The 14,804-nt window shown below is 47.5% G+C and overlaps 1 protein-coding gene across 5 annotated transcripts in view; it reads right to left on the bottom strand.

Moving 5' to 3' along the window:
- Positions 1-1,230: 1,230 nt before the first annotated feature.
- The window catches only part of LOC140716240 (B- and T-lymphocyte attenuator-like), a 36,841-nt gene continuing 23,267 nt past the window's right edge, over positions 1,231-14,804 (bottom strand). For all 5 annotated transcript variants that reach the window (XM_073028855.1, XM_073028859.1, XM_073028867.1 and 2 more), the window contains 3 exons: positions 9,384-9,527; positions 9,240-9,292; positions 1,231-2,035 (listed from right to left, as the gene is read on the bottom strand). In XM_073028855.1, coding sequence (XP_072884956.1) covers positions 1,769-2,035; positions 9,240-9,292; positions 9,384-9,527 — 464 coding nt within the window. In that variant the 3' untranslated portion in view covers positions 1,231-1,768. The remainder of the gene's footprint in view (positions 2,036-9,239; positions 9,293-9,383; positions 9,528-14,804) is intronic.

The following is a 14,804-nucleotide window of genomic DNA, read 5'->3' as shown; positions in this document are numbered from 1 at the left end:
CTTGGAATAGGTTAGAGGGTCAACACAACATTGTGGGTTAAAGGGACTGTACTGTCCTATGTTCACCTTAAACCTATGACTTCTAGATTTTTATTTCCAAACCCTGGGGGAAAATCTGAGATCATTCACTCTATCTATACCCCTCATAATTTTATTCACCTTAATAAGATCACCTCTCAGTATCCTATAGAGTACCAGCCTGTCCAACCTCTCCTTATAACTCAATTCCTTGAGTTCTTGCAACATCTTTGTAAATCTTTTCGTCACTCTTTCCAGTTTAGTAACTTCTTTCCTTTAGCAGGGCAACCGAAACTGAACACAATACTCCGAGTGCAGTCTCACCACGATCTCCGTCCCAACTTTTAAACTCATGAATGTCACCCACCAAAGCTTTCTTCACCATCCTGTCTACCTGTGGCTCCACTTTCAGGGAGCCAGGTACTCCAAGGCCCCTCTGTTCTGTACTCCCCAGGGTCCCGCCATTCACTGTGAAAGTCCTAACTGGATTTGACTTTACAAAATGCAACATCTCAAACTAAACAACATTAAACTCCATTCACCATTTCTGCACACACTTACTCAGCTCATCTAGATCCCCCACAACCTTCTTCATTGTCCACTATGCTATCTATTTTAGTGTCATTTGCAGACTTATTAACCATGCCTTGTACATACTTAGCCAAATCATTGACATAGATAACAAACAACGAGCTTGCAGACAGCTATGTGGTCTTCAATCTTATCTAGAGCAGGTCAGGAAAAGATGACAGATTTCCTCCCCTAAAAGGACACCGTTATTACTGACACTAGCTGTAATTCCAAATGCACAGTATTCAGTAACTGAATTGACGTCCCCAGCTGCCACATTGGAAAGGTGACGATGCCTCGATCAATTTGTGGTAGCCTAATGAAAATATAATAACCCTGAAGATGTTTGAAATACTCAGCAGGTCAGGCAGCATCTGAGGGAGGGGAAACTGAGTTAATATTTCATGTTGGAGCCTCTTTGCCACTCTGACAAGGGGGTTTCTTTCACCTAAAACCTTAACTCTCTTTCCACATATGCTGTTGACCTGCAGAGTGTTTCCAGCATTTTCAATGGGGGGAGGGGGTGCTTTCCATGCACAGCAAGCTTCCACAGACTGTAGCGTGAAAATGATCAGGTGATCGTGTTAATGATGATGTGGAGTAAGTGAGAGATCTGTGTCAGGAATGGAATGGACACAATGGGACAGTCCACCTCCTCTCTCTCTATGCAAGCTACTTTGAGAAAAAAGAATTTATTATTTAACACAGAATAAGTTGGCTAAAAATTTATCCATTTTATATAATTAATTAAAATATTTGATTTTAAATGCATTATTTAAATAAACATTCTGCAAGTCCACTTTGAAAAAAAAGGGGAGCTTAAAGTTTTCCACTTGTAGCAATTTCTCACAAGATGCAAATCATCAAAATTGTACGTTCAGAAGTCCTGGTAAACCCATTGCCCGATTTAGTTAAAACAAAAAATATATAGAAGATATGAACAGCTTTGGCCAAGAGGGACTGTTTCCATGAGAGCAGTATCATGTCTCCTGTAAGTTAGTCTCCGGCATGTGAATAGATCTCAGCTACTGTCGTGAAACGTCTCAATGTGCTCCGTGTTAGTATCAGCAGGAGCAGCCCTTGTCTATTGCACGTTTTGGTACCAAACTGCCCAGCAAGTAGTGGAACCATTATCTGGAAGTTGTCCTTTCTCCTGGGGTGTCTCTCAAACCCATTCCACCTAATGTTTAATATTAATGGCAGCATATTCTGTGTCTTCATTGTTAGTGAGCTTCAGAGATGATTTTCTGCTTAGCACAGATTCACTCAGTGAGGCATAGATGATGGTATCTTGCTGATCTGTGCAAGAGGGCTTCTCTCTCTTCTGACTTTGACGTGGAAAGGACTCATTAACAGTCAAAGAATTGCGACTTGAAGAGCTGATGCCTTCAGAAAATTCATTCATATTTTCATAAATTGTAGGTTTCTCATTAATTTCAGTCATATTCTTAAAAGAGAAAAAAAGAAGCAATGAGTTTTGAACACAAAGACATGCTGAATTACAACTAGAAACTGAGCATGGCTCATATGCTTCAGACAGACACATTATTAAGGTATTTTGCCACTAATATTTTATGTTAAAATCGAGCTAAAAGTATCACAGATATCCCACGCTCGAGGGAGTGTGTGGGTCAACTAAACTGCATTTCTTCCTCTGTCATGGGAACAGATGGAGGTTGTCCAGCGCCTCTGTGAGAGGGACCATGGCCCCTTGCTCCTCCTCCCCAATGCTGTGGTGCCAAGTGTTTGCCCACAGTTGTTCTGACTCCCTCAGAACCTGACAAAACAACCAGAAACAGCCCAACACTCAAGTCCAGTCGCCAGACCATTCTCCTGGCTTCAAATACAATCATTTGGCACCCTAGCCCAGCTGTGGTTGAGGGAGGGCCCTGCACTGGAGTAAGGATGAAATTAAGTGAAGCCTCTAGGCTGGACACTAACCAACAGCCAGGTAGGCATAGGTTCTGAACCCACTCCCTGTACCCTTTAAAGTCCCACAGTCTAATCCACTCTATTCTCCCTCCCACACCCTCCAGTATCCCACTCACACCCCTTCTCAATCCCCATAGACCCTCTCTCTCCCCCTTTAACTGAATTTCAGGTCGGAGCCTCTTTACAAATCTGCTGAGGGTTTTTTCCTATTCCAAAACTTTAATTCTCTTTCCACAGATGTGCTGACCTGCAGAGTGTTTCCAGCATTTTAATATGGCCATTCCATGCACAACAAGCTTCTACAGTCTACAGAGTGAAAATGTTCAAGTGGCTCATGTTCGACGTTCAAAGTGAATTTATTATCAAAGTACATATACATACAACCCTGAGATCCGTTTTCTTGTGGGCATACACAGTAGATCCAAGAAACATAGTATTAGTCTTAATGGTGATGTTGTGGGATATGTTGGGGATCTGTGTCAGTGATGGAATGGACACAAAGGGGCAAGATTACCTCCTCTATGGCCTCTTTCTCTCTCTATGGTTCTTTGCAAGCTATCTTGAGGACATCTCCACATTGAAACATATGGAGATGGCTGTTGACTGTTGACATAAATGGATCTGGGGTTGAGCGGGGTAAACAGCTTTAAGTTCCTTAGTATCGACATCACCGAGGACTTCGCATGATCTGCACACACCAGCTGTGTGGTGAAAAGGGCACAACAGTGCCTCTTCACAGACAACTGATGAAGTTTGGTGTGGGCCCCTAAATCCTAAGAACTTTCTACAGGGGCACAATTGAGAGTATCCTGACTGGCTGTATCACTGCCTGGTATGGGAACTGTACTTCCCTCAATCACTGGACTCTGCAGAGAGTGGTGCAGACAGCCCAGCGCATCTGTAGTTGTGAACTTCCCACTATTCAGGACATTCACAGAGACAGGTGTGTAAAAAGGGCCCGTAGGACCATTGGGGACCTGAGTCACCCCAACTGCAATGTATTCCAGCTGCTACCATCCGGGAAACAGTACCGCAGCATAAAAGCCAGGACCAACAGGCTCCAGGACAGCTTCTTCCACCAGGCCATCAGATGATTAACTCACACTGATTTGAGTGTATTTCTATGCTACATTGACTGTTCTATTTATTATAAATTACTATGATTGCACATTGCACATTTAGATGGAGACGCAACATAAAGATCTTTTCTCCTCATGTATGTGAAGAATGTGAGTAATAAAGTCAATCGAATTCCTCATTTTACCATAACCTGCTGTTTCTACTTCATTGTTTACTTCTTTGATGAAACACCATCTGTTGTTTCTGTTCTAGCAGGAAACCTTTGTCCATAAGGGTGTAGCCGTCTGTTAGTCTCGATAGACCATGGATTTGCACCTTGGAAAGTTTCCAGGCCGCAAGCCTGGGCAAGGCTTTTTTTTTATGGAAGACCGGCAGTTGCCCAAGCTGCAAGTGTCCCCTCTCCACGCCACCGATGTTGTCCAAGGGAAGGGCATTAGACCCATACAGCTTGGCACTGGTGTTGTCGCAGAGTAATGTGTGGTTAAGTGCTTTGCTCAAGGACACACATGCAGCCTCAGCCAAGGCTCGAACTAGCGACCTTCAGATCACTAGACGAACACCTTAACCACTTGGCCACATGATGTAGGTGCAGAATTAGGCCACTTGACCCATCATGTCTGCTCCACTATTTGATCATGGCTGATCCATTTCCCCCTCAAACCCATTCTCCCGCCTTCTCCCCAAAACCTTTTACGCCCTGACATCAAGAATCAATCAACCTCTGCCTTAAACGCCTCCAGTGACCTGGTCTCCACAGCTGCCAGTGGCAACAAATTCTACAGATTCACCACCCTCTAGCTGAAGAAACTCCTTCTCATCTCCGTTCTAAATGGTTGAGCCCTCTAGTCCTAGACTCCCCCCATGATAGGAAACCTCCTCTCCACATCCACTCAACATTCACCATTGGACAGGTTTCAATGAGATGCCCCCTCACTCTTCTAAATTCCAGTGAGTACAGGCCCCGAGCCATCAAACGCTCCTCATTTGATAAGCCTCTCACTCCCGGAATCATTTTCGTGAATCTCGTCTCCAATGTCAGCATAAGCGGCTCAAAACTGCTCACAAAACTCCAAGTGAGGCCTTACCAGTGCTGTATAAAGCCTCAACATTACATCCTTGTTTTTATATTCTAGTCCTCTTGAAATGAGTGTCAATATTGCATTTCCCTTCCTCACCACCAACTCAACTTGCAAGTTAACCTTGAGGAAATCCTGCATGAGGACTCCCAAGTTCCTTTGCACCTTGGATTTTTGAACTTTCTCCCCATTTAGAGAATAGTCTACGTGCTTATTCCTTCTACCAAAGTAAATGACCATACTTGCCAACACTATATCCCATTTGCTACTTCTTTGTCAATTCTCCTAATTTAAGTCCTTCAGCAGACTCCCTGCTTCCTCAACCCTACCTGCCCCTCCACCTGTCTTTGTGTCATCTGCAAACTTGGCCACAAAACCATCAATTCCGTCACCCAAATCATTAACATAAAAGCAGGTGGTCTCAATGCTGATCCCTGCGGAACACTGCTAGTCACTGGCAGCCAGCCAACCAGAAAAGGCTCCCTTTATTCCCACTCTTTGCCTGCTGCCAGTCAGCCAATGCTTTATCCATGCTAGTATCTTTCCTGTAAGACCATAGGTCCTTATCTTGCTAAGCAGCCTCATGTGTGACACCTTGTCAAAGGGCTTTTGAAAACCCAAGTACGCAACATCCACCAATACTCCTTTGTCTATCCTGCTTGTTATCTCCTCAAAGAATTCCAACAGATCTGTCAGGCAAGGTTTTCCCTTAAGAAAACCATGCCAACTTTGCCAGTGTGAAGATGTCCATCAGGTCACCGCTTAATATCAAACACAAGTTAATCAAAAGCGGCACCAAAATTCTCAACGCTGTCTTATCATTAACGTGTTTAAATGGGCTCATGGTCCAGAGGCAAACTTATTCAAGATTTAGTAAGAGAACTAATGCTAACATATATATCTAAGGGTCTCTGCTCTATGATAAAACCTGGTAATGCAGCACCTCAGTCTCTCAATTCCTCTCAGTTCTCTGCAGATTTACTTCGATGATACTGGAAGCAAAGTTTAAGAAGTGTTATTTAATAGTCATGGCGTAATTGTGATAAGTCGCGAGTCCTGGCCGGACAGGGGGATGTGTAGTGATGTGCAAAGTGGAGTGATGGGTGTGGGAGGGATAGAGTGGTGTAGAGAGGGGAGGAATGGAGTGGTGCGTGTGGGAGGAGCAGGGTGGGGTGTGGGGAGAGACAGTTTGGAGAGAGGGGAGGGGAGGAATGGAGTGGTGCGTGTGGGAGGAGCAGGGTGGGGTGTGGGGAGAGACAGTTTGGAGAGAGGGGAGGGGAGGAATGGAGTGGTGCGTGTGGGAGGAGCAGGGTGGGGTATGGGGAGAGACAGGTTGGAGAGAGGGGAGGAATGGAGTGGTGCGTGTGGGAGGAGCAGGGTGGGGTGTGGGGAGAGACAGTTTGGAGAGAGGGGAGGGGAGGAATGGAGTGGTGCGTGTGGGAGGAGCAGGGTGGGGTATGGGGAGAGACAGGTTGGAGAGAGGGGAGGAATGGAGTGGTGCGTGTGGGAGGAGCAGGGTGGGGTGTGGGGAGAGACAGTTTGGAGAGAGGGGAGGGGAGGAATGGAGTGGTGCGTGTGGGAGGAGCAGGGTGGGGTGTGGGGAGAGACAGGTTGGAGAGAGGGGAGGGGAGGAATGGAGTGGTGCGTGTGGGAGGAGCAGGGTGGGGTGTGGGGAGAGACAGGTTGGAGAGAGGGGAGGGGAGGAATGGAGTGGTGCGTGTGGGAGGAGCAGGGTGGGGTGTGGGGAGAGACAGTTTGGAGAGAGGGGAGGGGAGGAATGGAGTGGTGCGTGTGGGAGGAGCAGGGTGGGGTATGGGGAGAGACAGGTTGGAGAGAGGGGAGGGGAGGAATGGAGTGGTGCGTGTGGGAGGAGCAGGGTGGGGCATGGGGAGAGACAGGTTGGAGAGAGGGGAGGGGAGGAATGGAGTGGTGCGTGTGGGAGGAGCAGGGTGGGGTGTGGGGAGAGACAGGTTGGAGAGAGGGGAGGGGAGGAATGGAGTGGTGCGTGTGGGAGGAGCAGGGTGGGGTGTGGGGAGAGACAGGTTGGAGAGAGGGGAGGGGAGGAATGGAGTGGTGCGTGTGGGAGGAGCAGGGTGGGGTGTGGGGAGAGACAGGTTGGAGAGAGGGGAGGGGAGGAATGGAGTGGTGCATGTGGGAGGAGCAGGGTGGGGTGTGGGGAGAGACAGGTTGGAGAGAGGGGAGGGGAGGAATGGAGTGGTGCGTGTGGGAGGAGCAGGGTGGGGTGTGGGGAGAGACAGGTTGGAGAGAGGGGAGGGGAGGAATGGAGTGGTGCGTGTGGGAGGAGCAGGGTGGGGTGTGGGGAGAGACAGGTTGGAGAGAGGGGAGGGGAGGAATGGAGTGGTGCGTGTGGGAGGAGCAGGGTGGGGTGTGGGGAGAGACAGGTTGGAGAGAGGGGAGGGGAGGAATGGAGTGGTGCGTGTGGGAGGAGCAGGGTGGGGTGTGGGGAGAGACAGGTTGGAGAGAGGGGAGGGGAGGAATGGAGTGGTGCGTGTGGGAGGAGCAGGGTGGGGTGTGGGGAGAGACAGGTTGGAGAGAGGGGAGGGGAGGAATGGAGTGGTGCGTGTGGGAGGAGCAGGGTGGGGTGTGGGGAGGGGCAGAGTGGGGAATGGTGGAGCAGACTCAAGGGGCCAAATGGCCTAATTCTGCTCCTATGTCTTATGGCCTTGTGTGGGATGTTTGATGGTGTGTCAGGTGGGTGTAGAGTGAGTGTGGGGAGAAGCAGGGTGGAATGGTGTGAGTGGGCTGTGGGGATGCATGATGGAAGAGCCAGGACAGGTGAGGATGTAGATGCAGTTTGTCTCTGGATCGAGGTACAGACCGTGGTTAATTCCAGGGTTACCGACAGAAAGCTGTGGCGCGGATCAGTCAGGGTAATTCTTCAAGGAATTAGCCCAATGAGTCAGCTGGTCGTTAAATCTGCTCCACGCCCACCTTCCATCACCCTGTTGCCCTCCTTACCGCGTCCTTGCGCTTGATAGTTTTATGGCTGGATAAAGATGAGGCTTCACTCTCAGACCCAACGTGATGACCGATCGCGCATCAGTTCAATATTGTGGATGGGAGATTGACTAAACTTTTGGCCATTCTCCGACAGTGAGCTCTCGTAAACCTTAAGGTGTTACAGGCACAGAGCGGAGGGGTGATAGCAGATTCGGCCGATCCGGAGTGCACTGGGTAAACTGGGTGCGGATCCAGCACGGAGGAGTGAGTTCAGGCTGCCTGGAAGGAAAGCGGCGGCATGGAGCCCGTGCGGACGCGAAAGGGCGATGACCTCGCGGACCGTGTAGGGTGAACCAGGTGTAGGGTTGGCCACACCGAAGGGGCGACTGACTCAGGAATGCACGACCGTATTCGGCCGTGGGGTGAAGCCGGGAGAGCAGGGCGATTGTTAGTGGACCGGGAAATATGAAAAGGTTGTGGTAAAGTGAAGCAAAACCCGGCGGAGGGTAAATAGAATTAGTATAGGCAGGCGGAATGGAAATCGTAGGTCGAAGGAACTATTTCTGTCCTATACTACCCCACGACTACTGAGGAAGTATCACACTGTGAGAGGGGCTGTACTGGAAATGACACTCTCTGAGAGGCGCGCTACTGTGGGAACCTGGAGCAAAAATGAATAATACGAAAGCAGGAGACATCAAACCTTCAAGAGGACCACAACTTTGTCGTGACCCAGAGAGCTATGAAGGCTGGAGTTGGGGCTTTATGCTTTGTCTCTTGGGAGAGTCACCCATGCCAAACAGGTCAAAGGGTAGAGGACAAACTAAGAGTGGTCCACTGGTGCTCCTGGTTCAGGAGGTGCAGCTCAGGGCTAATGACCCTGACCGGTAAAACAAAACTTTTATGGAAACAGTAATTAAAAAATCCTTCTACGTCTGAGTGTGACGGTATTTCGTGAGTCTCCACTCTGGACTGGCAGTAGTGAAAACTGAGAGGAAGCTACTGACGTGATGACGGAAGCTCTGAGCGCGGCCACAGGACCTCAGCCACTGGACCTCTGACCACGGGACCTCTGACCACAGAACCTCAGCCACTGGACCTCTGACCACGGGACCTCAGCCACTGCAGCTACCGTTGTCCTGACCTTCCTCCATCTTCCCCGTTTAGCAGTGGTGGTAACTCTTTCAGGGCAAGATAAGTTAGGTTGGGGAGGGAAGTCAAGTGGGACAGAGATATCCAAACTCACACTGATCACTGACGGGATAAATGAGAAAGAACTGTCTCCAAGCACAGCAGAGTGAGTGACCAGAGGAGGCCAAAGCAATGAACGGGGGTCGGAGGGATGTAGCTAACGCTGTCATCTGGGACTCATTGCCTTAAGGGTGTTGGGATGTAGAATTGGTGTAAAGTTTCCAAAAGGATTTGGAAAAATGCTTAATATGAAGAATTTCAGCTGGGGACCAGGACTGATTGGACATCCTTCCACAGAGCTAGCACCGGGCTGATGGGCCACATGGCCTGGCATGGTTCTCTGGGACGAGTTCGGCGAGAAAGCCCCGGCTTGAACTTCTGACCCACACCCTCTGAAATTCATAGACTCACATGGTACTGGGTCCGTTGGCTGTTGGCACTGGGCTCGGCTGTCTCCAAGGGCTCTGGAAAACACGGAAGAAGCCAAGTTATGGGCCGGGCGTGGAGGGAAGGGTGTGGAGGTAGAGGGGCAATGCTGCCGAGCTGAGCACTCACCGTGGAAATTCCGGATGCAGAAGTAGGTGATCAATACAATGATTCCGACAGCGCTCACAGTCCCCACAGCAATAATGATGTAAGAGACCCAGGAAATGGAGTTGACAGGACCTTGAATCATCATTGTAGAGTTTGTTGGTATGACTGCAAAATAGAGACCGGAGTGGTCAGAACCCATGCACTGGGATAGAGGGCAAACCCACCCCCACTACTCTGCGGGAACATGAAGACAGACTTGGCGTTCCTCTGCCGTTTCTTTGTTCTCCCATTACGACCTCTCAAGTATCATTTTCTAGGTCTGATATCCACTCCTGTCTCTCTTTTACTCCTTATATAACTGAAGAAACTTTTTGTATCCTCTTTTATATTATTGGTGAGCTTACCCTCATATTTCATCCTTTCTGTCTTTATGGCTTTTTAGTTGCCTTCTGTTGGTTTTGAAAAACTTTCCAATCCTCTACCTTCCCACTAACCTTCTTTTGCTTTTATGCTGAGAGGGTGCAGAAGAGGTTTCTCAGGATGCTGCCCAGATTAGAGGGTATGCGCTATAAAGAGAGGCTGGACAAACACGGATTGTTTTCTTTGGAGAGGTGAGGCTGAGTTTTGTAAGATTATGAAAGGTACTGATGAGGTAAACATTCAGAATCTTTTCCCCAGGGTATTAACGTCAAGTACAAGAGGACAAGCACTTAAGACAGGGGCAGGGGGGGGGTGGGGGGGGGAAGTTTAGGGGAGATGTGTGAGGCAAAGTTTATTACACAGAGAGTGCTGGATGCTTGGAACAGGCTGAAGAAAGAAGCAGATACAATTGTGGCATTTAAGCTGCTGTTGGGTGGACATGAAAATGTCGGGAATGGAGGGATATGGATTACGTACAGACAGAAGGGATGCAATTTAATTTCACATTGTGTTTGGTACAAGTATCATAGATCAATGTGCCTGTTCTTCTGCTGTACTGTTCAATCTTCTATGTCATAGAAGTCATAGAACACTACAGCACAGAAACAGCCCCTTTGGCCCATCCGGTCTGTGCTGAACCATTAATCTGCCTACTCCCATTGACCTGCACCCACCCTCAATACCCCACTCATCCATGTACCTGTCCAAATTTCTCTTAAATGTTGAAATCGGACCCACATCCACTACTTGCGCTGGCAGCTCATTCCACACTCTCACCATCCTTGAGTGAAGAAGTTCCCCCTCATGTTCCCCTTAAACATTTACCTTTCACCCTTAACCCATGAACTCTAGTCGTAGTCTCTCCTTAAACAGTGGAACAAGTCTGCATGCATTTACCCTATCTATACCCCTCATAATTTTGTACACCTCTAAAAAAAAAATCTTCCCTCAATCTTCTACATTCTAGGGAATAAAGTCCTAGCCCATACAACCATTCCCTACAAATCAGGTCCCCAAATCCCAGCAACATCCTCGTAAATTTCCTCTGCACTCTTTCAACCCCGTTTATATCTTTCCTGTAGGTAGGTGACCAAAACTGCACACAATACTCGAAATTAGGCCTCACCATCTTATACATTTCAACATAACATCCCATCTCCTGTACTCAACACATTGATTAGTGAAGGACAATGTGACAAAAGCTTTCTTTACAGCCCTATCTACCTGTGATAGAACTGTAGACCAGTATTCCCAGATCCCTTTGTTCTACCACACTCCCCAGTGCTGTACTACGCACCATGTAAGACCTACCCTGGCTGGTCCTCCCAAAGTGCAACACCTCACACTTGCCTGCAATACATTCCATCTGCCATTTTTCACTGCAATTTTGCGGCTGGTCCAGATCCTGCTGCAAGTTTTTATAGTCTTACTCACTATCCACGACTACACCTCAGTCTTGGTGTTATTCATAGATTTGCTGATCTGATTTACCACGTTGATATAGCTGACAAACAACAGTAGTCCCAGCACCAATCTCTGCAACGCACCACCAGTCACAGGCCTCCAGTTAAAGAGCAAACATTTACTACCTCTCTATGGCTTTTTCTATGAAGCCAATATCTGATCCAATTTACTACCTCATCTTGAATGCCAAGCAACTGAACCTTCTTGAACAACCTCCTGCTTGGGACCTTCTTAAACGCCTTAATAAAGTCCATGTAGACAACATGAACTTTCCTTGTAACTTCCTCGAAAAACTTCATAAGATTGATTGGACATGACTTACCATTCACAAAATCATGTGACCAGTCCTAATAAGTCACTGTCTATCCAAATACTTATATTTCTGGTCCCTTAGAATACCTTCCAATAATCTTCCCGGTACTGACGTCAGGCTCAGCAGCCTATAATTTTCTGGCTTATTCTTAGAGCCTGTCTTAAACAACAGGAAAACATTAGCTATTCTCCAACCCTTTAGTATTTCACCTGCGGCCGAGTATGTTTAAATATCTCTTCTAGGGCCCCTGCAATTTCTGCCGTAGCTTCCCACAGGGTCTGAGAAAACACTTCGTCAGGCCCTGGGAATTTATCCACCCTAATTTGCCTCAAGACAGCAGCCATCTGCTCCTCTGTAATCTGTGTAGAGTCTATGACCTCACTGCATCTCCTCACATCTAGAGACTATGTGTCCCTAGCTATTCCTTTGTTCTTAATAGATCTGTAGAAGCTCATCGGGTTCTCCTTCACCTTGTCTGTAAGGGCAACTTTATGTCTTCTTTTAACCCTCCTGATTTCCTTCTATGGTCTTCTTTTGCATTTCTTATACTTCTCAAGTTCCTCATTTATTCCTGCCTGTCCATACTTGCTATGCATATCCTTTTTCTTAAGCAATATGTCTTGTAAATCAATATTCTATAAACTTGTTACCTTTGCCTTTTATTCTGACAGTAATATATAAACTCTGTACTTTCAACATTTCACTTTTGGAGGCCTCCCACTTAGCAAGTACACCTTTGCCAGAGAACAAGCTATCCCAATACAAACTTACCAGATCTTTCCTGACGCCATCAAAATTGGCCTTTCTCTAATTCAGAATCTCAGCCTGACCAGGCCTATTCTTTTCCATAGTTTATGAAATTAACGGCATTGTGATCACTAAATGCCAAGTGTTCTCTCATCTGCCCTGTCTCATTCCCTAATAAGAGACCAGATATCACACTCTCTCTAGTTGGGACCTCTACATACTGATTAAGGGAACTTTCCTGAACACATTTGACAAACTCTTTCCCATCTAGCCCTTTTACAGTAAGGGAGTCCAGTCAATATGTGGAAAGTTAAGATCACCTACAATCACAACTTTATATTTCTTACAACAGTGTGTGATTACTACAAATCCCATGCACTGTTGGGTGATCTGTAATATAATCCTATTAATGTTGTCGTACCTTTTTTATTCCTCAGTTCTCCCCACAAGGTCTCACTAGACGAGCTCTCCAGTCTGTCCTGACAGAGCACTGTCGTGACATTTTCCATGACTAGTAATGCTAACCCTCTCCCCCCTGCCTTAATCTGTCCCACTCTATCACATCTAAAACAAAGAATCCCTGGAACAATGAGCTGCCAGTCCTGCCTCTCCTGCAACCAAGTCTCAGTAGAGGCTACAATATCATAATTCCACATGCTGAGCTCATCCGCCTTTCCTACAACACTCCTTGCATTGAAATATACACAGCTCAGAGCATTAATCCCACCACGCTCAACCTTTTGATTCCTGACTTTGTCTGCAGGCTTAATAACATCTTCCTTCACAACCACTCCACTATCTAGTGCTCTACTTAACCCCCCCCCCCACCCCCACTGTGTAAACTAGGAAACCTTGCTGCCAGGACATTAGTCCCCGTTCAGTTCAGGTGCAAACTGTCTCTCCTGTACAGGTCCCTTCTTCCCTGGAAGACAGCCCAGTGAACCAAAAATCTGAAGTCCTCCCTCCTACACCAACTCCTTAGCCATGTGTTAAACCGTAAGATCTTCCTATTTCTGGCCCACTAGCACATGGCATGGATTGCACTCCTGAGAACACAGCCCTGGAGATCCTGCCCTTTAACTTTGCATCTGACTCCCTGAACTCACTTTGCAGGACCTCATCACCCTTTCTATCCACGTTATTGGTACCGACGTGGACTATGACCTCTGGCTGCTCACCCTCCCATTGAAGAATGCTGTAGGATGAATCCGAGATTCCCCTAACCCCTACAGCTTAGGCATGTCTTCCTCCTTGTAGTTCCTACCCATCACCTCCTCATTTCCCATATAAACCGAAGATAACTAAGCTGCAGCTCCAGTTCCTTAACACGGTCTCTAAGGAGCTGCATGTTGTGCAGATGTAGTTATCAGGAAAACTGCAGGTTTCCTGAAGTTCCCACATTTCACATTAGGAACATACCACTAACTCTGGACCAATTCTCAGTGCACTACCTATGTAATAACAGAAGTTACTAGAGCCTCTGCCTGTGTTTGCCCAAACCTGTTGAGCCAAAGCCAGGCCACTCTAATACTGCTCCGCTCACACAATGGCCACTCCATCAAATGAATAGTGGCTTGCTCCTCCCACGGTGAGACACTGTCTCGCTACCTCCCCTCCCCTTAGTACAGCCCCTCACTACTGCCGCTCCCACAATTTAATGTTCTCTAAGTATTGCCCCTCCCACAGCACCCCACCCATCCAAAACTCCCTCAGTACTGCCCCCTCTCAGTATTGCTCTGCTCATTGGAGCCATTAATCACCAGGGAAGATGACAGGGATTCATGCTGTTCCTATGGTTGGCAGGGGAAAGTGAGTGCTGTGTTTTCGGTGTTATGGTATAAATTGAAAGCTGTGCTTTGTACATTAAGAAGTGTGATAAGTTTATTGCAGACAGGAGCTGAAACACCCTAGGGGTATGAAGTGCGAGAACAGGAAGCGTGTTGAGGGCTGTTTTGCACTGGGTGTTATCAAAGGTTGCGGCTTCACACTGGGATAAGATCTGACAGCCCCGGGACCCAGTCACGGGTCCAGACCGAGCAGACCAGCTTGTATTCCTTTCATCTTTCATTGATAATAACATTGTTTTATAGATCAGGGTGGTTCTTCTAGAGGAACCTGGTCACCATAGGGCTCAGAGAAAGAAGGAGAAACAGAGTTCCCTCCACTGAGGAACCTACTCAGCACCCTGCTTTTCAGAGAAGACAACACTCTGTTAATCAGTGCTAAGATCCCAGAGGGTCACTGGAGTGGGATTCCTCAAGTCCATTAACTGTTCAACTCATCACCATCTCCACATTGGTTCCTCAACTCAAACCCAACAGAAATCTCTCAGACTATCCAACTTTCCTTCAGCCCTTCCTTAGAGTATTTGGGGGAAAACATTGTGTGCGGAGAGGTGATGCCAATATCAGTCCTGAATGGGTTGGATTCTCATTTCAAGGATGTGCTCCCCCCCCCACCCCACCTCCATCCCCAGTTCTGGGCACCCCCATAACCTT

Source organism: Hemitrygon akajei, chromosome 2, assembly GCF_048418815.1.
Source record: "Hemitrygon akajei chromosome 2, sHemAka1.3, whole genome shotgun sequence".
In the NCBI taxonomy this organism is placed as follows: Eukaryota; Metazoa; Chordata; class Chondrichthyes; order Myliobatiformes; family Dasyatidae; genus Hemitrygon; species Hemitrygon akajei.
The sequence above is the reverse complement of the archived record's forward strand: the minus strand, read 5'-3'. Positions and strand labels throughout refer to the sequence as shown.